At 31.6% G+C, this 23,558-nt stretch overlaps 1 protein-coding gene across 4 annotated transcripts in view; it reads left to right on the top strand.

Annotated features, from left to right (window-relative positions):
* mv (lysosomal-trafficking regulator mauve) overlaps positions 1 to 23,558 on the top strand; it is a 144,975-nt gene that overhangs the window by 71,843 nt on the left and 49,574 nt on the right. For all 4 annotated transcript variants that reach the window (XM_076462861.1, XM_076462862.1, XM_076462863.1 and 1 more), the window contains exons 24-33: positions 4,356 to 4,498; positions 5,604 to 5,773; positions 6,087 to 6,216; positions 8,689 to 8,789; positions 11,286 to 11,375; positions 14,942 to 15,027; positions 16,267 to 16,398; positions 17,664 to 17,969; positions 18,912 to 18,997; positions 21,822 to 21,896. In XM_076462861.1, the coding sequence (XP_076318976.1) occupies positions 4,356 to 4,498; positions 5,604 to 5,773; positions 6,087 to 6,216; positions 8,689 to 8,789; positions 11,286 to 11,375; positions 14,942 to 15,027; positions 16,267 to 16,398; positions 17,664 to 17,969; positions 18,912 to 18,997; positions 21,822 to 21,896 (1,319 nt within the window). The remainder of the gene's footprint in view (positions 1 to 4,355; positions 4,499 to 5,603; positions 5,774 to 6,086; positions 6,217 to 8,688; positions 8,790 to 11,285; positions 11,376 to 14,941; positions 15,028 to 16,266; positions 16,399 to 17,663; positions 17,970 to 18,911; positions 18,998 to 21,821; positions 21,897 to 23,558) is intronic.

The raw sequence follows: 23,558 nt of genomic DNA on the forward strand, positions 1-23,558 counted from the left end.
CATTCCTAATTGAGTATTCTTGTTAATGAATTTTCCAGTGGATGTATAACACTGCACAACAAAGTTTTTGCTTCTTGAGCACTGTTGGGTGTTCCTTGTAGATTTTTGGCTGCTGATCATGAAAATCGCATCCAAATTTGCCTATCAATTACTGTTTCATTGAAATCTTCAGTTTCACCAGGACTTTGCTACAATGGGAAAACAATATCAGGGCAACTGGAATTCGTCAATGCTTGCTGACTACTGTTGGACACTGCAACGTGATGCACCGGACATTGAATACAAACAAAAAACAGGAGCAAAACACTTTTATGTTAAACTTATTATAAACTTAGCTTATTATAAACATAAATGCAATTAAATGCATTATTGCTGGTAAACAGTTAACTGTCTCTTCTGAGTTTTTACGTGATGAAGCAAAACCAAAACTATTTGTGCAAACCCACCAGGTACCTGTCAGTCAGCAAAAACTTTTCAAGAAGCAAAACTATTAAAAAACATTATTGTGCAGTGTAATCATTGTTTACTTTTTTTTTCTTTCAAGGATGACTTCACATTGTAACATAGAACTACAATTGTTTATCCTAACTGTCTGTCTATATTTGTACTTAATTTTATTCTGTTATTACCCTTTGAATTGTTTACTTCATAATCTTGCCACTAGTTGTAAATCACATGTGTAGCTCATATTACAAGATTATTAATAAGTTAAGGGAAAATGGAGATAAAGTACTGAAACAAGATAGGCAGCTTAAAGTGAAAAAACAACCACATAAAATTAAAGGTTTATAGTTTGAGTCAATAACAAGTCTTAATTTTGACTCCACGTGTAAAACTGTGATACTTTGTTAACTTAAAAAGGGGAAAATAAGAGTTTTCTTAATAATATGAAGAGCTTAAATAGTACTAGATATCTTAATTGTTAATTAAAACCAGCACAATAAAACAATAATTAACTTCATAGAAAATATGCATTAGAAGGGATCTCAAAAAATTCATTTTGAATCTCAGTTGTCACATTAGTCACAACAGTCTATAGTAATGCCTTCCAAATTCTGGCTGTGATAAGGATTCTGCTGAGTTACAAATGGATTTAGATCACTTAGTGAGTTATGCATGTAAATGGGAGATGGGTTTTAATTATAATAAATGTACGATAATGCATGTTGGTTATCATAATCTGAAATATAAATATAATTTGGATGGGAATAACCTTAACAGTGTTATGAAGAAAATGGATTTTTGTTGTAATAGTTTATTAGTCTCTTAAGCCATCCAAGTAGTGTGCTATTGCTAGTGGTAGGGCAAATAGGATTTTAAGTTGTATGTCCAGAAATATTGAATACAAGACCAAAACAAATTTTCATTTGTATAGGTCACTGGTTAGGCTATATTTGGTGTATTGTGTTCAGTCTTGAGCCATAGGAAAAACCTTTTAATTGCTGGAAAGTGTTCAGATGAGGGTTACTAAAATTGCACCTGGGATGGAGGGGTTTGTCATAGGAGAAGAGGCTGGAACCCCTCAAATTTTCTTCTTGAAGAAAGAAGAGTTAAGGGGGATCTAATTGAGGTGCTTTAGATTGTAAAGGGAATTGATGCATCGTAAGAAACAGTGAGAATAGCAAGACTATGGGACACGTAATAAACAGTGAGAATAGCAAGACTATGGGACACACGTAGATTTTGGTAGGATAGGAGTCATCACACACACGTAAATTTTGGTAGGATTGGAGTCATCTGACACACGTAAATTTTGGTAGGATAGGAGTCATCTGACACACGTAAATTTTGGTAGGATTGGAGTCATCTGGCACACGTAAATTTTGGTAGGATAGGAGTCATCTGGCACACGTAAATTTTGGTAGGATAGGAGTCATCTGGCACACGTAAATTTTGGTAGGACAGGAGTCATCTGGCACACGTAAATTTTGGTAGGACAGGAGTCATCTGGCACACGTAAATTTTGGTAGGACAGGAGTCATCTGGCACACGTAAATTTTGGTAGGACAGGAGTCATCTAACACACGTAAATTTTGGTAGGACAGGAGTCATCTGGCACACGTAAATTTTGGTAGGATAGGAGTCATCTGGCACACGTAAATTTTGGTAGGATAGGAGTCATCTGGCACACGTAAATTTTGGTAGGATAGGAGTCATCTGGCACGTAAATTTTGATAGGATAGGAGTCATCTGGCACGTAAATTTTGGTAGGATAGGAGTCATCTGGCACGTAAATTTTGGTAGGATAGGAGTCATCTGACACGTAAATTTTGGTAGGATAGGAGTCATCTGGCACGTAAATTTTGGTAGGATAGGAGTCATCTGCACGTAAATTTTGGTAGGATAGGAGTCATCTGACACACGTAAATTTTGGTAGGATAGGAGTCATCTGACACACAAATTTTGGTAGGATTGGAGTCATCTGACACACGTAAATTTTGGTAGGATAGAGTCATCTGACACACGTAAATTTTGGTAGGATAGGACTCATTTTCAGCTAAAACAGTTTTATTTTTCTGACAGGGTGGTTGGCTTTCAGAATTGTTTTCCTTTTGATGTTTTGTAAAGGCTGTAAATGTATGAGTTTGAGACATAAATATATGAATGATAAGGAATGGCTTTAAATTTAGTTAGTTTTTTTGTGGAATGGCCCAGATGGACCAACAAGTAACATATGAACGATAAGGGCTGGCTTTAAATTTAGTTAGTTTTTTTGTGGAATGGACCAGATGGACCAACAAGTACCATGCTGTCTTAAAACATTGTTAAATGTTTAGTGAAATTATTTCATTAAAAATCCTGATTTTTTTTTCATCCACAAAATACTTCACCCTGGAATTCCTGCATTTAAGTTTTTAATCCTGAACACCAGCTAGTATAAGGTTGTAGACTCATGCTGGTATTCTAGGGTTAAGCTAGTATAAGGTTGTAGACTCGTGCTGGCATTCTAGGGTTGCTAGTATAATTCGTGCTGGCATTCTAGGGTTAGCTAGTATAAGGTTGTAGACTCATGCTGGCATTCTAGGGTTAAGCTAGTATAAGGTTGTAGACTCGTGCTGGCATTCTAGGGTTAAGCTAGTATAAGGTTGTAGGCTCGTGCTGGCATTCTAGGGTTGAGCTAGTATAAGGTTGTAGGCTCGTGCTGGCATTCTAGGGTTGAGCTAGTATCAGGTTGTAGACTCGTGCTGGCATTCTAGGGTTGAGCTAGTATAAGGTTGTAGACTCGTGCTGGCATTCTAGGGTTGAGCTAGTATAAGGTTGTAGACTCGTGCTGGCATTCTAGGGTTGAGCTAGTATAAGGTTGTAGACTCGTGCTGGCATTCTAGGGTTGAGCTAGTATAAGGTTGTAGACTCGTGCTGGCATTCTAGGGTTGAGCTAGTATAAGGTTGTAGACTCGTGCTGGCATTCTAGGGTTGGAGCTAGTATAAGGTTGTAGACTCGTGCTTTCATTCTAGGGTTGAGCTAGTATAAGGTTGTAGACTCGTGCTTTCATTCTAGGGTTGAGCTAGTATAAGGTTGTAGACTCGTGCTTTCATTCTAGGGTTGAGCTTACTGAAGCTTGAAAAATATTGTAATGCTACACAAAACATTTTAGAAGCTATGGTATGGAAACTTTTAAAGGTTAAATTGAGGTTATGAACATGGCTGATTCAGATGTGTCCCAGAAAGAGAATTAGTGTCATTTGATAGATTAACATTTTAGCTTTCTATTAGTATAAACAATATGATTTAAAATGTAAGAGATATATAATCAATTTGTGAAATAAAGAATGACAGGTGAGTGTGTCAGATTCTCCACTTTGATTCTCCACGTCATAATTTTCTTAGGAAGGGAGATTGAGGATTTATTAAAATATTTCCTTATAACATTACAAACCTAAAATTTATATAATATTAAAATTTGATACATGAGCTACATTTTGATGCTAACATTATTTGCATAAATTGATAATAAAGTAGTTTAATTAAATGTTAAAAGTAACTAAGGTTCTAGAATGTGCACTTTGCTCTATCCATAGTTAAGAGGGTTAAGAGCTTTCAGTAAGTAATTAGTTGTGTTGACATCTTAACAGATTTAGACAAGTGTAATTGTGTTTGCTTTTTCTCAATTCATAAATTATGTCCATCACTTGAACTTTGCAGAATGAAATTTTTCACTTAAAATTTCCTGGCACAAGTTAATGTAAAAAATACAAGAAATTAGTTTACTTCAACAAAATTTGTAAAAATATAATTTAGCCAGCAAAGAGTTAATGTACACTTCTTTTGTAATTTTTATAATAGAACAGGTTATTAGTTTTTATTTCTTAATAGAAAAGAAAAAGTGATACTTTGTTTTTTAATTATTTTCTAGGATTGTTGAATCTTTTAGAAGACGTGATACTTACCATCCCGGAGTCACTGGTGTCTCAGGTTTTAGGAAATATTATACGACCTGATATGTTAATTGTTCTGGCTCACCACAGAAGTGGGTATATTCGCTCAACAGTTGTGAAGGTTAGATTTTTCAATTCTCTTATCATATGTTTTGATGTTTTAACTTGCAAGTATTCACCTTCCTTTTTTGTTCCTATTTACTTCATGTCTAAATACACAACTTTTCCTCTTTCTGTTATTTTGCAGTATTTAAAAGAACAAATGAATGAAAGTAAAGACTATAAAATGTTAGCCATACTTGTATCTGTTATCCTGAGCATGCAAGGCCTTTTAACCAATACCAGGGCTTATCAATCTTCCTGGGTTACAACAGACATGTAAGACCTAACAGTCTGTGATGACGAGAAAACCACAACGTTTCAACCTTCTTCAGTCATTGTCATGTGAACCTGACGATGACCGAAGGAGGTCCAAACATTGTTCCCTCCTCTACATATTGCTTTCTCTATCCATACCATCCATTTTTACATATATGACCTAACAGCTTGACATACTATGCTTTGAGTGGAAATGTCTTTCAAGAATGAAGTAACAGATTTTGAGGGAAGAATAATAGCAAGGGTATCTATAACCAAGATTGTTTAAAGTAAGAGATAAAAATCATAAGGATCTCTGTACAACAAACTACTTTATAAAGGGAAACAATTAGTATAGGCTAGAGTTCAGTGTGTAATTTGGAACAGTGGTGAAGGTTGTTTGGTTAGATTTTTCAATACTCTAATTGGATGGTTCAAATGACCTTTCTTAAAGAAAGGGTGAAAACTAGTCATTTCAAAAACATCCTCGAAGACTAAGTTCATACCAGGACTGCCACTTTTATCAATCGTGATCTTTAGAAATGACAGTGTACGCACAGTCCAAATATATTGTAGATTTATTTACATGTAAATCGTTAAATAAAAAGTCAAATTCAAGATTTAATGAAAATCAGTTTATGCTGTGGTAAATAGTTTTTTTAAAAGTTTTAATTAGATTTTAGTATGTGCTTTCTAAACAGTGACAACTCAATTGAACATCTTATAAAAGTAGGACAAAATGGAAACTTGTTTCTTGTTAACCCTGATTTTTGTCACTAACTTAGAATTTGCTATGATGTCCATTGTGGAACTAGTTTGACCTTGTTTGTTCAACTGTTTTTGAATTTAATTAGCACTTTATTATTCAGGTGATAAGTGCATACCTTCAGACAGCATTTGATGAACAAATAAATGGATTTTTGAAAATGAAGGGCTTCCACCTTCTTGCAAACCAACTTCATCAGTACAGTGTTACATCAGGGTTAGTGGACGCTTGTTTCACCCTATTAATTGGCAGAAATTTCACTTTTGATGGGGAGTAAGTACAAATACATTGAAGACAATTTTTGATTTCAACTTAGAACTTAAATGTTGTTTGCTTAGTTTGTAAATGTTATAATTGGTATTTATATCATATTTCTGTTGTTCTAATGTGTTATTCACACTAATCTTAGTTGTTGCACTTGTAGCGTGTGCATCACAATTGTTTAATTTTTATATTATACTTGTATCTTATACCACATTCTCCACAAGATTTTAATAAATGTTGTAATGGGAGAGATATTTTTAACAAAAGTTCAAAATCGTCAAATAAACAAAGGTTTGATAGTTTGCTGTAACTGTTCTTACAGATTTCAGTTAACCCTTCCATTACAACTTAATTCAGTCCAATTGATGGCTTGTGTTCCATTGATGGCTCTTCTTCCTAACTGTGCCTCAGATACTCCACTGTGTCATAATGTTATTTATGGAATATCAAAGGTAATTAGTGTTCAGCACTATCGTAAACTTGTAGTTTACTTTATTCTATTTACAGTTTTTATATCTTTATAGTATTACATTATAGTTTACATTATAAACTATGTAAACATCTGTTACTTTCAACTTTTGATGATAGACGAAAAAAAATAATCTTATCACACTTTAAACAGTGAGGAAATATTTATCATGTTATTTAACTTGTGATAACCGATATTTGCAAGGAAATAGTTTGCTGTGGCAGAATTAGATCATATGATTTAGTATAAATTATGTTACTGTTTTCATATCTAAGTTTATATGTGCTGTAATACTGTTTTCATATCTAAGTTTATATGTGCTGTAATACTGTTTTCATATCTAAGTTTATATGTGCTGTAATACTGTTTTCATATCTAAGTTTATATGTGCTGTAATACTGTTTTCATATCTAAGTTTATATGTGCTGTAATACTGTTTTCATATCTAAGTTTATATGTGCTGTAATACTGTTTTCATATCTAAGTTTATATGTGCTGTAATACTGTTTTCATATCTAAGTTTATATGTGCTGTAATACTGTTTTCATATCTAAGTTTATATGTGCTGTAATACTGTTTTCATATCTAAGTTTATATGTGCTGTAATACTGTTTTCATATCTAAGTTTATATGTGCTGTAATACTGTTTTCATATCTAAGTTTATATGTGCTGTAATACTGTTTTCATATCTAAGTTTATATGTGCTGTAATACTGTTTTCATATCTAAGTTTATATGTGCTGTAATACTGTTTTCATATCTAAGTTTATATGTGCTGTAATACTGTTTTCATATCTAAGTTTATATGTGCTGTAATACTGTTTTCATATCTAAGTTTATATGTGCTGTAATACTGTTTTCATATCTAAGTTTATATGTGCTGTAATACTGTTTTCATATCTAAGTTTATATGTGCTGTAATACTGTTTTCATATCTAAGTTTATATGTGCTGTAATACTGTTTTCATATCTAAGTTTATATGTGCTGTAATACTGTTTTCATATCTAAGTTTATATGTGCTGTAATACTGTTTTCATATCTAAGTTTATATGTGCTGTAATACTGTTTTCATATTTAAGTTTATATGTGCTGTAATACTGTTTTCATATTTAAGTTTATATGTGCTGTAATACTGTTTTCATATTTAAGTTTATATGTGCTGTAATACTGTTTTCATATCTAAGTTTATATGTGCTGTAATACTGTTTTCATATCTAAGTTTATATGTGCTGTAATACTGTTTTCAGATCTAAGTTTATATGTGCTGTAATACTGTTTTCAGATCTAAGTTTATATGTGCTGTAATACTGTTTTTCAGATCTAAGTTTATATGTGCTGTAATACTGTTTTCAGATATCTAAGTTTATATGTGCTGTAATACTGTTTTCAGATCTAAGTTTATATGTGCTGTAATACTGTTTTTTTCATTATCTAAGTTTATATGTGCTGTAATACTGTTTTCAGATCTAAGTTTATATGTGCTGTAATACTGTTTTTTCAGATCTAAGTTTATATGTGCTGTAATACTGTTTTCAGATCTAAGTTTATATGTGCTGTAATACTGTTTTCAGATCTAAGTTTATATGTGCTGTAATACTGTTTTCAGATCTAAGTTTATATGTGCTGTAATACTGTTTTCAGATCTAAGTTTATATGTGCTGTAATACTGTTTTTCAGATCTAAGTTTATATGTGCTGTAATACTGTTTTCAGATCTAAGTTTATATGTGCTGTAATACTGTTTTCAGATCTAAGTTTATATGTGCTGTAATACTGTTTTCAGATCTAAGTTTATATGTGCTGTAATACTGTTTTCAGTTATCTAAGTTTATATGTGCTGTAATACTGTTTTCAGTATCTAAGTTTATATGTGCTGTAATACTGTTTTCATTATCTAAGTTTATATGTGCTGTAATACTGTTTTCATATCTAAGTTTATATGTGCTGTAATACTGTTTTCATATCTAAGTTTATATGTGCTGTAATACTGTTTTCATATCTAAGTTTATATGTGCTGTAATACTGTTTTCATATCTAAGTTTATATGTGCTGTAATACTGTTTTCATATCTAAGTTTATATGTGCTGTAATACTGTTTTCATATCTAAGTTTATATGTGCTGTAATACTGTTTTCATATTTAAGTTTATATGTGCTGTAATACTGTTTTCATATTTAAGTTTATATGTGCTGTAATACTGTTTTCATATCTAAGTTTATATGTGCTGTAATACTGTTTTCATATCTAAGTTTATATGTGCTGTAATACTGTTTTCGTATCTAAGTTTATATGTGCTGTAATACTGTTTTCGTATCTAAGTTTATATGTGCTGTAATACTGTTTTCATATCTAAGTTTATATGTGCTGTAATACTGTTTTCATATCTAAGTTTATATGTGCTGTAATACTGTTTTCATATCTAAGTTTATATGTGCTGTAATATTTTCTTCTGCAGGTGTGTCAGCACTCGTCCTCCGACTTGAGAACATTACTGGAAAATGGACTAGCTGAGAGTGTGTGTAACTTGATTGTAGAAATCGGTCATTCTGAGCCAAGGTAAGAAATGCTAGGTGTTGGATGTACAAAACTGTTTAGCATAAGAGTTATTGTTTTTCATTTAGTGGTATGTAATGATTATTTAATTGTCATAACAATGGTGGCTAAAGTTAATTATATTAAAAGTGATAGTTGTGACAAATTATAGTACACAACTCTATAAAAGTTGTAAGTTGTGTGTGTAGTTGTTATGAGTTGACTTCGTGGGAGCGTTCAAAGAAAAACCCACTTTCACTAAGCATGTGCCAAATGATCAACCTGTCATTAACAGGTATAAATCATGAAACTTAGGTTAAGGTTATTTGTAACTTAAGTGGCTTGTGAATCAATATTCTTAAAATTTTCAGTCAGTTAAAAGGTATCTGCTCCAGGAGGCTATGATTTGAGAGTATTCTTGTATTTGTAAGGCGCAGTTGTAATAACAAAATACTAACTTTAATAAATGTTCTATCAAGTGTGCTATGACTAAAAATTAATTTGGGTAATTGAGTAGTGAGTCTGTGGGCTATTTTAATTGTCTATTATGAAGGTTTTACAACTCTTTAAATTGATAGTGTGACATATTACCATATTCAAATAAAGGTCTAATACAAGCACAATAGACAGTAATGACTATTCTGACACTACAACCTTTATCATGATACACCCTAAGTAATTGATTCTGTTACTTGTTTTCATAATGATCTCTTTAAATCTGTTGAATTCCAAGGTTTAACTTTCATTTTAGAATAGGATTACTGCTATGTAGTGAACTTAATGTTAACCTTATTTCATCCATCTGTGCTGTTAGAGCGAAGATATCCCTCTTGTCACATTTCTTTACAAAAATAAAAGTAGTGAGTGAAAATGTTTGAAATTTGACAAAAAATTTTCAAACTGTATGTAGTTTCAGAAAACAAAATATTTAGCTATTTTTCTAATAATAAACATTTTCATTTAGTTTATTTGCTCTTGGACTAAAAACTTTCAAATTATTCAATGAAGTATAAAAATACTGTTTTTAATCTTAGTTTCAACATTTCATATGTTTTATTTCTAACACTCTGTAAGTGAATATAGTTTTTTGATTAAGGTAAATATTTCTATCTTATTTTTCATTTTTTATACTATATCATTAACTTTGTCATCAATGTACAGTACAATTGAATGTTTAAAATTAACAAATGGAAATATGTACATACCTTTCAATTCTTTATATTTGTCCACTAGAATACTTGTATTTTCCTTTTCTTTAATTTCCTGTCTTTATCTTTTAATTTATTCTTTATGTAAATTTTCCTTTTAAACTATTTGTCTATCATATTTTATGCCTACACGTTATCTGATGCCGCAGACTTTATGAAGCTATTTTGGCAGGCCCCCTGTTGCCTAAACAAGGAACTTGTGCATGCCATTTTGTTTATATTTTATTTCAAAATCCAGATGACAAGTTAAACTTCTTAAAATTAAGTAACTCAAATGTGGATTTGAGAACATACAAAATATATATTTAAAATATAAACATATGACCTGAATAAGTCAATGCCAACCTTGGGCTATATCAATTTCTTTGGGAGACACGTGCAACCTTTTGACAAAATATTTGTTCAGTGTTTACCACTGTTAAACTTTGAAATGGATAAAAAGTTTGTGTATTTAAATATGTTTGAACCTTTTAACTCTGCATTTTAAAATCTAACTAAAACATAATTAACTAAAACATTACAGTAGGCTTGAAATACAATTTGGCTGTCTTTATATTATATTCAGGTAAGAAACCACTGTGTGCTATAGTCATTCAAATAGATAATATGAATGACAGTTACATGTACACAGTAAGGAAACTGCATGTCAATTTCAAATTAACTGTAGGTAGTGTGTAAACGGAAATCTTTCTAATGACTACATTCACTTCTGTCAACTAACGACATCTACATTTTACATCTCAAAATAATGTATAAAAGTTAGGTATAAAGGGTTGAGAAACTTGTTTCCCATACATGTTATTTTCTAGATATGTACATTGCTAAAGTCTATTGTTTTGAAACAAAGTAATTAACATAAAAATTCAAATAACATACATTATAATACAATTCAAGTTTCAATTTTATTGACACATATTCATAGTTAAGTGGTTTCATTAAATTCTAAATGTCATGCGAGTACCACATGCAGACTTTAATTTTTAAATTGGCACCAAAAGTTATATGTTTAACTAATTTCTTTTGATAAATGTATAGTCCTTGTGAATGTGCAGCAAGTTGGTTTGCACATTCACAATTTAAATCAAATTTATATAGTTATGAATATTAAAACTTTCTATAACAATTGTTCATTGGTGTGGTTTTAGTGGCATAGTTAGACCTATTTCAGTGACAGCTAGAATAAAATTCCACATACATAATGGCACTTGTTACTTAAGAATTGTATATCCTTTTTTGCTGTAATTAGCTTATCTGAACTTTTAAAACTTGAATTGCAATATTTGCATGTAATCCTGTTTTATACTGGGTTTAGACCAACCGATGTAGAGTGTGTTTGTGAACAAGATCTTCTCAAGGATGATGTCTTCCAGCTCCTTCATCTTATAGCTTCAACTCTTTTTGGGTAAGGTACAATGTTATTCTCTTTATTTGATATTTGAATAAGTACTTCCTGACTCGTGTATTTATTTTTGTTTTTGTAATTGGGCAAATTGTAACTAATTGTTTTAATGATATACCTTGTATAGAGTCTTGTAATTATTTGCAATGCTTCATGCTGATTCAATACTACAATAAGCTAGTCATCAAACACACAGGGAAAGTGAATGAAGACACAAGACTACATCTTGATGAAAAGGTAATCCAATAATCAAAATGCATCAATATAAGACATGAAATGATCCTACAACCTGGTGCTTTTGAAAGGTGGACCTTTTGTCTTCAGGATAAAAAAGTGAATGGTGGTGTAACTGAATCTATGATATATAGATGAGTGACTTTGTAGAGGTCATCTGGGCTTCCAGGAAGCTTTTGTTCATTGTACTGTTGTGTGTGTTGTTTCTGGTGCCACATGATTGTAAATGAGTGTTTGGTCCTGAATAAAGTCAACTTTTGAAAAGTGCTCAATTAATATTTTTATCATTTAATATTAAAACTTTTTAACTTTTAATACCATATGTCTTGTATCCATGATGTTAGAAAAATACATAGGTTCAAGGAAAGAGATTGGTAAATGGATAATTTGTTTCCAAAGGTGGTATAATAGCTTTCTATTATGCTGCATATTATTGTTTAAGGGTACTCTATTTGTTTGCAATTGGTGTTACTACAGTTGCCAGTTGTAGTATGCATGCAGAATTTGAAGTATTCAAAGTGCCACTGAATTCATGACTTAACATTTGTTAGCCGAAGTTGAACAACTTTATTTGATAAAGCTGTTTGTGATGCATACTTCACTGACAAGATTAGCTTTTCTCTTTGTGCTGCTCTCTATTTTCAAACATTTTTGAATGCACGCTACAAGCCTTCAACATTCCTTTTGTTGGACTCAAGTTCCAACTTGCGTATATCACTGTCACTTCTCTCAGTAAGAGTACTACAATCATGTGACTCCCCCTATACATCACTAGCATGTGAAGTTTGGCTATACTGAAGTGCAGATGTTTTTGTTTAGAACAGTTATTACCTACAAAGGGCTCAACTTTTCTAATATATGTAAAAACGGCTGGTTTGGGTTGAAAATCTTTTTATGTAGAGAAGCGAACAACGTTTTAACCTTCTTTGGTCATTGGCAGGTTCACAAAGAAAGAAAGAAGTAACTGACCAGTAGCTGACCACATGTTTTAAGAGGGCTGTGTAAATTGTCTGAACCCAAACCAGCCGTTTTTACATATTTTTCTCTACAAGTGGGTTTTCTCGTCATCACTGATTAACTTTTCTTAATTTTGTTCAAATTAACTTCATTTCCATCTTCAGTCTTTAATTTTATTAACTTTGTTTCATTTCTCCAAATATTTGTATTAATCCTACCTATGCCCTGATTTCCATCCCTTCTTCCAATTTTAGGTTGTTTTGTGGTAAATCCTCGGGGCTTATGAAGGTGTTTCCCCCTCTTCTTTTCAACTGTTGCCTACAGATTGCTTAGCTATGGTCCCTATATACATGGTTGACTTCTCTTTAGTGTTTTTTTTGCAAGAAATCTAGAATTTAGTGTTTTTTTCAGGTGTGGCTCAAAGTTCTATTTCCTGACCTCAACGTTTCTGGTCTTGTCTATAACAATTTCCTGTGATACCAATGTATGCTGTCTTTAGCAGCAGTATGTAGTTTTTTTACCTTCCTTCTCCACACGATCCCTGGCCAAGCCAATGTTTATCTTACACAGTCCTTGTTCTCCTGCCTGATGTGTGATATACCTTCTCCATGAAGGTTTTACTGGTGCCAGTTTACCCATTGTGGAATTTTATACTGTTTTAGGGCCTTCTCAGTTTGCTTCCTTGCCATCTGTTTTTATCAAATGTGCCCTCATGTGACACTCGTATCCTGCAATCTGTGCATCCACAGACAACTGGCTTCTTGCCATTTCCAAATGGGAAGTTCTGCTGGTCAGCTCCATCTGATAGCTGTGCTGGCGGGATGATTGATCAGTTTGGAGAGGTCCTTTCATCCTCCACATTACTTTGTACATCTCTGTTTGTTTTTTAAATACCTATTTTGGCAGGTCTCTATCCTCTTTTCTTGGATTCCATTTTATGGAGCTGGTTGTGTGTGGACTGCCCTATCTGCTACAGATAGGAAACCAGTACTTTCCTACTGGTTAAGTTCTATGGCTTTAGGGGTGGTGATCACCTCTGACACTTGCCAGAGCTGGGCTCAAGTTTGCCTCAGTAGACCCTTCATGATGAGTGAACTTTACAGGGGATACTTTGGATGCTCCTATTCATCTTGCTTCCCAATTGCTTGTTGGTTTTATTGGTGTTGGACAAGACCCATATGTTGATGGAAGGCCTGCTTCCTTCTCTGTAGCCCGAGTTACATCTATTTGTGGATGTTTCCTTTTAAAGTTAGGGCGTAATGTTTATTGCCAAAAGGTTTCAGGTTATTGGTCTTTGTAGAAGATTTCTCTCCATTCCTCTCAAATTCCTGCTGTTCTTTGTGCTTTGGATAATTTTTCAGCTTGTATACAGGTAAGAAGCATTCTAATATTTCTACTAGGTGGCTTCTATCAATCACCCAGGGGACACGAGATCCCATTTCCTGTGTTTTTGCACTACAAGTCTATGTGCACGTGCATGCACACAAAATACTCATAATCCTTACTAAAACTCCATCAAATTTGATGAAGATACACATGCTATATCAAAAGTTAAAGTACATGATGTGTGCAAAAGTGCAGATGAACTTGTGCATATTATACCAAGCCTGTCATGAAAGGGTTAAGGTGTGTCCTTCAGATGCTTTTGGGGAAAATACACCTGTGTTTCTCCCACACACATTCTATCCTTCAATTCATTTGTGGGGTTCAAGCTAATCTTGTGAGAACAGAGAGTACCCTATTAGAAGTTATAATTTTTCTAAAGGAAGTTATATTATTGCTCAGTACTTTGCAAGGTTATTATACCTGCTAAAGTTTTAATTGTTCAGATTGGTTTTTAAATACACTCTTATAAAGCTTTGACTTGTACTTTATAATAATAATGTCATTGAAATATGTATAAAGTGAAGTGGCTTAATTAAAAGTTTGAATATAAGTGGTAACATGCACAAAAAGGGGATTAAAAGTGCCATCGTTATCACATGGTTAATGCCCTTATTTCACCATTTTGTTTTCACTTTTATATTTTGACAGATTTTTTTTCTACCTGTTTATGTTCAGGAGAGTTAAGGTGACCAAAACTACAGTACTTAGCATGTCATATTACAAAACCCATATCATGACAAGTGGGAATACCCTGTTATTGTCACTGACTTAGACTGATCATTACTGATTTTGCTCGAGATTGTTGTATTCTTCTATAAGCATTTTATAATGTGGGTTTTTGTTTTATAATTCATTTTGTATCTCTCAGCATCCCATATCATAAATTACTTACTGTTTAATGCTGATTTTGCTATTTAACCTCTTATTTGTTATTTTTGTGGTTGAAAGGCAGAGTTTGTAGATATTTAGTATATTTTCCTTTTCCTTTCTAGTGGGATTGGAGCTGCTAGTATTCATATGTATTTTGATCTCTTGACACTACTCTATTCTGTTGAGCAGCAGTCACAAAAACAGTGTGGTAAGTAATATTCTGTTGAATGTCAGCCACTATATTCACATGGTAAATAATCATTTTGTAAGATGTAAGCCATAGAAATGGTCTGGTTATTTGTTGTATTCTGAATGTCAGCCACAAGAAGTGTTTCAAGTTTTAATTACAACTTTCTGTTCATAATCTTTCAGTTTGGTTTATTTCAAAATATTTCAGGTTAGTAAGACAGGTTGTTATTTCCTTGTATTTATAATCACTGTTGCTTGAGTTTTGCAGACAGTAAATGCTTGCAAAGAATGTACTCACTTAAGAATAATTAGTTTTAGTATTTCTGCTTGTGTTGTTCAATCACATATTAAAATATCTATTTAGTACTTCTAATACAGGTGAATTTCACTTGTTCTACATCCATAAAGGAGGTATACTGTAATGTTTTCAAATGTACATGTGTTCATGAAATTTTGCAGGTTATCAGTGAACATTACAGATCAAAACTGCTAGAAACAATACATTTTGTAAGATTTAATTTACATGCTAAATGTTCAGTGACAGTGGGAAAGTAAAGTGTTCATAGCTAAAATAAAGAATTTTGTTGTCTATACAGTTAATTATTGTTGTATTGAGGGGTTTAATTGAGTAAAATAATGAAGTTACATCTTTGATATTAAGGATCAGTAGTATTAGAAATGTCTCTAGAGGTAAATTATAAGTTATTTTTACTTTTCATGTCAGATGTTTAATTTTATTTATTATGCTTGGCTCTTTGGTCCTGTAAACATTCATAAATATGAACATTGTGATTCTAAACAAGGAACAGGAATTCAACATGATGACAGTATTTAAAACAAAATCAAGAGCTGCTTGCTATCTTAGATACAACAAAATATTCACTACATGAGAAGAGTCTAAAAGTTGTATGTTAATGCCAAGTAAAATTTATTTTAGGAATGTCTATTTCAGAAATAAACACCTAACATACCTCTAAGTGCAATATTTCTATAAGTTAGGTGTAGTATGTCCAGAATTTTAGTATTTTGCTTCCAAAACAAGGTAATATTTTACTATTTGTCAGTTTTACTCAGAAAAGATGAGTTTCTGGATAAGACATTTTTTTTTTTATACCAGTTAAATGTTTTTTCTTCCAGAAAATTTTGTAAAACCCTGCAAAGTTTTGACAGATTTCAAAAATGTAGGTGTACTTGTGTGTATGAATGTCTTATTTGAATTAGTTTCATTTAAGTCTGATATAAAATTCTATTTTTTCAGGTTCACAGATGGGATGTGTTCAGTTACTGAGAGAATGCCAATGTGTAGTCTTCCAGGCAGCTTTAGACTTTGTTTACCTTTACACTAATGTCCTAGCCAGTCATTCATCTGATGAAAAATTAGCTAAAACTGGTAAAAACAATGTTTTGTAAGATTTAATCTGCATATTAAGCATGCTCAGTGACAGTGGGAGTATATAGTGTTATATAGCTAAAATAAAGAACTTTGTCCATACAGTAAATTCTTATCAGGGGTTTCAATAAGTAGAAAATAACTTTCACATCTTTTATAATTTACCTCAAAAGATTTGGAGGCATTTGTAATATTGGGAAGACCACTTATTCTTATTACCAATAAGTTTTATTTTGTGGAATCTATCATTTGATGCAAAATTATGCTGGGCTATTTTGTTCTGTTATTTGTAAGAGGTAATGCTAGTTCAGCATTGTACATGTATATGCGAGTTTTTTTGTATTTCCAATTAGTAACAAAGTTGGGTTTATCGGTTCCCTTTCAGCAGATGCCAGAGATTGTTTTTATTAGTATTATAATTGATCAAAATCTTGTTACTTTTCAATAAACAATAAGATATACAATGTAAAGTATCGTTCTAATCAGTCGGGTATGACATCATTCATTGTTTAACTGGTCAGTGAAGGCAGTTAATGTTGTACACTTATTTTTCAGTATTTGTTAGCTATCCTTTTGTAGATACAGATTAGAATTCCAAAGTGATGGCTGGAATTATTTCACCCTGCAAAACTCTGGTATTAAAGTAATGAATGTTTGTTGGAAACTATATTTGATTCTCTTGTTAAGGTTTCTGTAATGTTGGAAGCATTTCAAAAAGGTTTTTGCATCCTTTTTGTAAACATAGATTTTGTTTTATAATGAAATCTTTTGTGTACAGACTTTATGGTATCACCTACTTCCTTAGTATTGGATAACAAATTTTTTTCATCAAACAGTTAAAAACATGAAAGAAACTTGCTCTAAACATTTTAATGTAGTTAAAAATTTGACTTCATAAGAATTGTAAATGTTTGTTTACGGATGACATTTCTCAGCAATGCAGGTTTTTTTTTTTGTCACTATTGTAAAAGACTTAAGTTTTTATACCTCCATTTTATGATTTACACCATTCAGTATAGCACTCAGATAAACTATAGTAAATAACTAACTTGTAAATCATCTGAAGCACAGAACACCTTGTATCATCTGTATATACCCCTGATGAACCAGTGGATGATGACTTGTAGCACATTGTTTCATTTCTCTGAAAGGGCATCTCTCCCAGTTCATGGAGATTCCTGGGCTAAATAATGTGGTATATGTAGGTAGCTTGTTATGGACAACATGAGTTTTACTGTTTAACTTGGTTTTGATTTTTATTACAGGAAGCAGGACAGCTGAAGCATTTTTTAGTTTAATGACCATTTTACCGGAAAGCTTGAACCCATATTCTATACGAACACCAGGTGAGATAGACTATCCTGCATCAGTTTTACCATCACTGTCACTAAGTGTTCAGGATATGAATTCCTCCATAATGCCGTATTCAGACAATAGGCGGTTTTCTTTAGGTGGTGCATCTCCTACAAGTAAACAAAAATCCACAACAGGAAAGGAGCTTGGTGTCACAGATGCTACTGACCGTTTTCGTCGGATGTTGATCAGAGCATCAGATTTTGTGATTTATAGAGGTGGGAAGTAGTCAAGTAAACCTAAGATATTAAAAACTTGTTGTAATCTTGTAATTGACACTGACAGGGCAGATTGTTTTACTTCTTTGTAATTGACACTTTGACAGATTGTTTTTCTTCTTTGTACCACTTAAATTTTAAGAAAATGCTGAAAGCTTGTTGTTTTTTGAAAGATAGTTTCCTTTGCATAAAAAACACTTAACTTTTAAATTCAGAAAATTTGTTTTAGGAAAGAGCAAATAATATATATTAAAATGTGTATATTTCATTTTTTACTGAACACAAAATTATATAAACTCCTTTTAAAGGAAAATTTTCATTTGTTCTTGAACATAAGCGGTTGTGTATTTATTCACATTGAGATTTAGAGTAGTACACTAACTAAATTAAATTTCTTTCTAACAGAAAGAAAACAATATTAGCTACTTTATAAACAAACTAAAACCTGAACAAAGTTCTTGATAACCTGTACCCCATGGTGTTTCATGCACAGGTGGTCAATTTCACACACCAGTTATATCGTACAGGTATATTTATGCATGAATAATTAATAACAATTAGTTTTAGTGTTTTTTAATGCTGTTACTGACTAGTGATATCAAATACAACCGTATTTTGAGATGAGTGTTAGGTACATTTATGTAGTAAATAGTCATGTAAACAATAGCTGAGTTCATGGATGTCATGGTCAGATGTTGAGTACACTTACGTAGCAAATAACTATGTAAGTGGTAGTTGGTAGTGAGTGTCAGTTTTATTTTCTTTTATAACTTGTTTTGAATTTTGTTTTGTAAAATAATATTTTTATTAAATGTGTTAATTTTAACCTAAAGTCCTTAATAAACTAAACTTTTATATATGTACAATGATATATTTGTTCTCTTTTATATTTAAGGTACACCTTCAGTTTTCTTTTATTACATGTTGTCTATTTTAATAAAGATGCAGACATAGCTATATCTCCAAAAGAAAAGTCATTTACTAGAGGACTATTGCAGTGCACCATTCAAGGGGTTGTTACTGTTCTGGTAAGTTTTCATTGGCTTTTTATTTTAAAGTAATGGAATTTTAACCATGGAATAAAAGTGTAGAACTTGTTTGTACTAATTTAGGGATGTTGCTTCACACAAAATTCTGCTCTACATTGTATAACAATTCATAGCATTGTTCACAAACATGTCTTGGTTTAGTACTGTTGTCTTTTTGTGACTTCAATAGAATATCAAAGAATTTATAAAGAAATTGATACAAAATTGGAACATTTGGTGGTATAAATGTGGGTATTGGAAAAATGGTTATCTTGATTATATGAGAATAATTCAATGTGAAAAGTAAATACAAGGAAAGTTATTATAGAATACGTCTTATTTCTACAAAACGTGTTCATTGTACCAGTTTAAAAACAGGATGCTATGACTGAACAATTCTTAGCCAAGAACCCAAATATCACATCTTTCTTGATATTACTGTTAAGTTGTAGGCAAGAAATCAGATGATATTCTTTATGTGCATACTTTCTAGAGTTTGATATTGAATTTGGGTCATTTTGACTGCTGCAAGGTGGACACTCACTTCTTAATTCATACAAGAAAAGGTTGGAGATTAAACACTGCTTGTAATGATGCTTTTCATATATATTGTTTTTAAATACTTCAACATACAGATATTTAAGTGTCATGGATAACACAGGCCTGCAATGGTTTTATATTCTTGATTTTTAAATGTTCTATAGTAACTCCTATACACTGAATCTGAAAATAATCATTTTTCTCCAGCATGTATGGACGTTCAGAAACATCATATGTACATTTATGCAAATGAATCATTTTCACTGATATCTGACCACATCTTGTTACACTCAACACTGACAACCACTGGCTATAGATTTCTCAAGACCAATCATTCTAGAACCCAAATGTAATAATAAAAAATGTTCATTATGGTAAATGAAATAACAATTTGATCTTAAAGTTTTTTTTCTTCCACCTTTGTAAAACATTCTTTTCTGATAGATTTTGAAAATATTTTTTTTGTGTAGCTGAATTATGGAAAATCTGTTATTCAAACTAACTTTTATCTTTAAATTCTCAAGACTGTATAATTTGTACCTTCAATAGAGGGATGATGTCTGCCTATTCATTATGATATGTATAATTTGTACCTTCAATAGATGGATGATGTCTGCCTATTCATTATGATATGTATAATTTGTACCTTCAATAGAGGGATGATGTCTGCCTATTCATTATGATATGTATAATTTGTACCTTCAATAGAGGAATGATGTCTGCCTATTCATTATGATATGTATAATTTGTACCTTCAATAGATGGATGATGTCTGCCTATTCATTATGATATGTATAATTTGTACCTTCAATAGAGGGATGATGTCTGCCTATTCATTATGATATGTATAATTTGTACCTTCAATAGAGGGATGATGTCTGCCTATTCATTATGATATGCATAATTTGTACCTTCAATAGAGGGATGATGTCTGCCTATTCATTATGATATGTATAATTTGTACCTTCAATAGAGGGATGATGTCTGCCTATTCATTATGATATGTATAATTTGTACCTTCAATAGATGGATGATGTCTGCCTATTCATTATGATATGTATAATTTGTACCTTCAATAGATGGATGATGTCTGCCTATTCATTATGATATGTATAATTTGTACCTTCAATAGATGGATGATGTCTGCCTATTCATTATGATATGTATAATTTGTACCTTCAATAGAGGGATGTCTGCCTATTCATTATGATATGTATAATTTGTACCTTCAATAGAGGGATGATGTCTGCCTATTCATTATGATATGCATAATTTGTACCTTCAATAGAGGGATGATGTCTGCCTATTCATTATGATATGTATAATTTGTACCTTCAATAGAGGGATGATGTCTGCCTATTCATTATGATATGTATAATTTGTACCTTCAATAGAGGGATGATGTCTGCCTATTCATTATGATATGTATAATTTGTACCTTCAATAGAGGGATGATGTCTGCCTATTCATTATGATAATTACAGCACTGTGGAAGAACTCTGAATGGAGTTTTTTTTTTTTTTTTTTTTTTAGTCTTATATAAATAGTTAGGTGAACATACTCTGGGAGTTGTCTAATCAAACTGCTCATGGTCAGGTTAGGATTGTTAAGCAAATGTCCAACAATATCTTTAATGACTTTGCACTTTTGATGCTTGGTAATAATTTATCTTATTTCTGTGTTCAAAACACTTAATGTATCCAAGTCTGATGTTAAGTATATATTTTTCAATTCACTGGAGAGAGATCTGGCTGACTTTACAACCTGACATTAATTAATCTAAATGTTGCTATTAGTTGGTTTTGTTTGTGTGTTTTCATATGATAACAAACATTTGTTAAATTCATTTTTATATTTTTACTGATTTCAATAAACTAATGAACATTATATTTGTGATGTAATTTGAAATTTTCACGAGGGTTGTCTTCATTTATGGTTTAAAATAATGTTCAGACCAACTGATACAATAACACATTCTAATGTTTAAATATATGAGTGTAAGAAAAGTACATTTCATTAGCTGTATTCACTGTCAAAAGTAGATTTTTATCCAGGTAGGTTGCTTGTTCTTATCAGAACTTAATAATGAAGCATCCATTTATTAATAGCTTTGATAAAATAATACAAATTGATATCTAACTTGTATGAAATGTCAGCACTTCAGTTTTTTGTTTTTAACTATCTAAACACCATCACTAAAACTGATGTATGCAGGTTTGTTAAAGATGTGAACTTCTATTTATTAGAGCTATTTTTATACTAATATCACATTTTCTTTTGAAAGGAAAGACAGAAGAAAACCCAAGGTTCACATTGGTTCAACATAATGTGGTCAGCTAAAGATACTGTTCGGGCTCAGGTAAATTTCGCTGCTTTTGTTTTGGTTCTGTGAAATGTGGTCAGCTAAAAATACTGTTTGAAGTCAAGTAAATTTTGTGACCTTTATTTAATTCAGTGTAATGTGGTTGGTTAAAGATATTGTTTTGGTTGAAGTAATTTTCATTACTTTTGTTTGGTTCATTGAAATGTGATCAACAAAGACAGCTCAAGTAAGTTTTATGGTTCATTATGGTCTGAACTCAATTCTTCATTTCAGAATTTTAAAATTCTAAAATATTTCTAATTCTAATCATAATTGTAACCAGTATCTAAAACATTAATATCTTACCTTTTCTTTTGCTGAAATATTGCTAAATGTGTCAAACTCACCAGAGTAACTCCTCTCTCTCTCTGACTTTTTTGATGTTTCTTGATTAACATTAGGTAGTTGATGGACTTGTTTATAACCAATAAAGATTTTCCTCCATACCAAACTTAACAATCTTTTTAAATTTGACAGATAGAATATTCTCTTGATAGAAATGTCTTATTATTTTATGATCATGATTTTACTTCTCTTAAAAGCAATAGAATATTTTAACCTTGTTTATGCCTCATTTAGAAAGCTTTATAAATTCCTTTGTCCTAACATTGTTGGATGTTTAAATTAGTAAGGCTTAGGGGAGAATGTTGTTTTTACATAAGAGAAAATAGCTCAATATTTTGTGTATAAGAAAATCATGCTTATTTACACTTTATTAATAAAAGAACTAAAATATTAAATTTATAAACTTTTCAGCTTAGCCTAATAAAACCAGTAAAATCAAATGTTTAAAATCACACTAGCTTATAATTATGACATGTGATTACTAGCTGTTACCACTAGGGGGAACAGTTTGGTGGGAGGTTCTGTGATTTTTGTAAGGATTATTGTTACAGTAGTACAAATTATGACAATTAAAATAATGTGAAAGAGTTAACAGTTGAAAATGATAAGAGAAGTCATTTGACACTTTCTGGTCTAAAGTGCAATCTGGGCAGAGGAGTGAATGGTAAAATTAATTTTATTTTATAACTTCCAACTTCAATTTTCTAGGTAGAGAATTTTACAGAAGTAAATTTAATACTCTTTTCAGAAGCTAAGTTATGCAAAGATATATCAAAACTGTAAAATCAAATGAAATATATTTTATTCTTAACATGAAAATCACATGCTATCTGTGGAAATTCTTGTATGATTAGTGTAGAGGAAAGAATATTAATTTTATTTTATAATTTGAAACTTTTAATTTTTTAAACATTGTTTTCTCTACAGTTAGTGTTAGGGAGAGAAAATGAGTTTTACAAAAAGTGATTTAGTTTGAAGGCCAAAGGTTGTTTAATGAAATATGAAAACTCAGAGGAAAAGTATTTATATTCTAGTAAAGACTTTGGAAATTCATATCAGTTTTTAGTAGAAATGTTTCAGCAAGAAATCCTGTGAAAATGTGTACTAATAGCTTGCCAAATTTTATTGGGATGCACTTAGTAAATGCAGAGTTATGCATAGTTTCATGGTCTGAAGATTGGTCAGCATTGGTGTAGTTTCATGGTCTGAAGATTGGTCAGCTGAACCAACTTTGTTCTTATAAAGGTTAATATTCAACTTTACCACATTTTAAAATGTGGTACATTTCAGTCAGACCTATGGTAAACAATCAAT

This window comes from Tachypleus tridentatus, chromosome 10 (genome assembly GCF_004210375.1).
Source record: "Tachypleus tridentatus isolate NWPU-2018 chromosome 10, ASM421037v1, whole genome shotgun sequence".
NCBI classification, from domain to species: domain Eukaryota; kingdom Metazoa; phylum Arthropoda; class Merostomata; order Xiphosura; family Limulidae; genus Tachypleus; species Tachypleus tridentatus.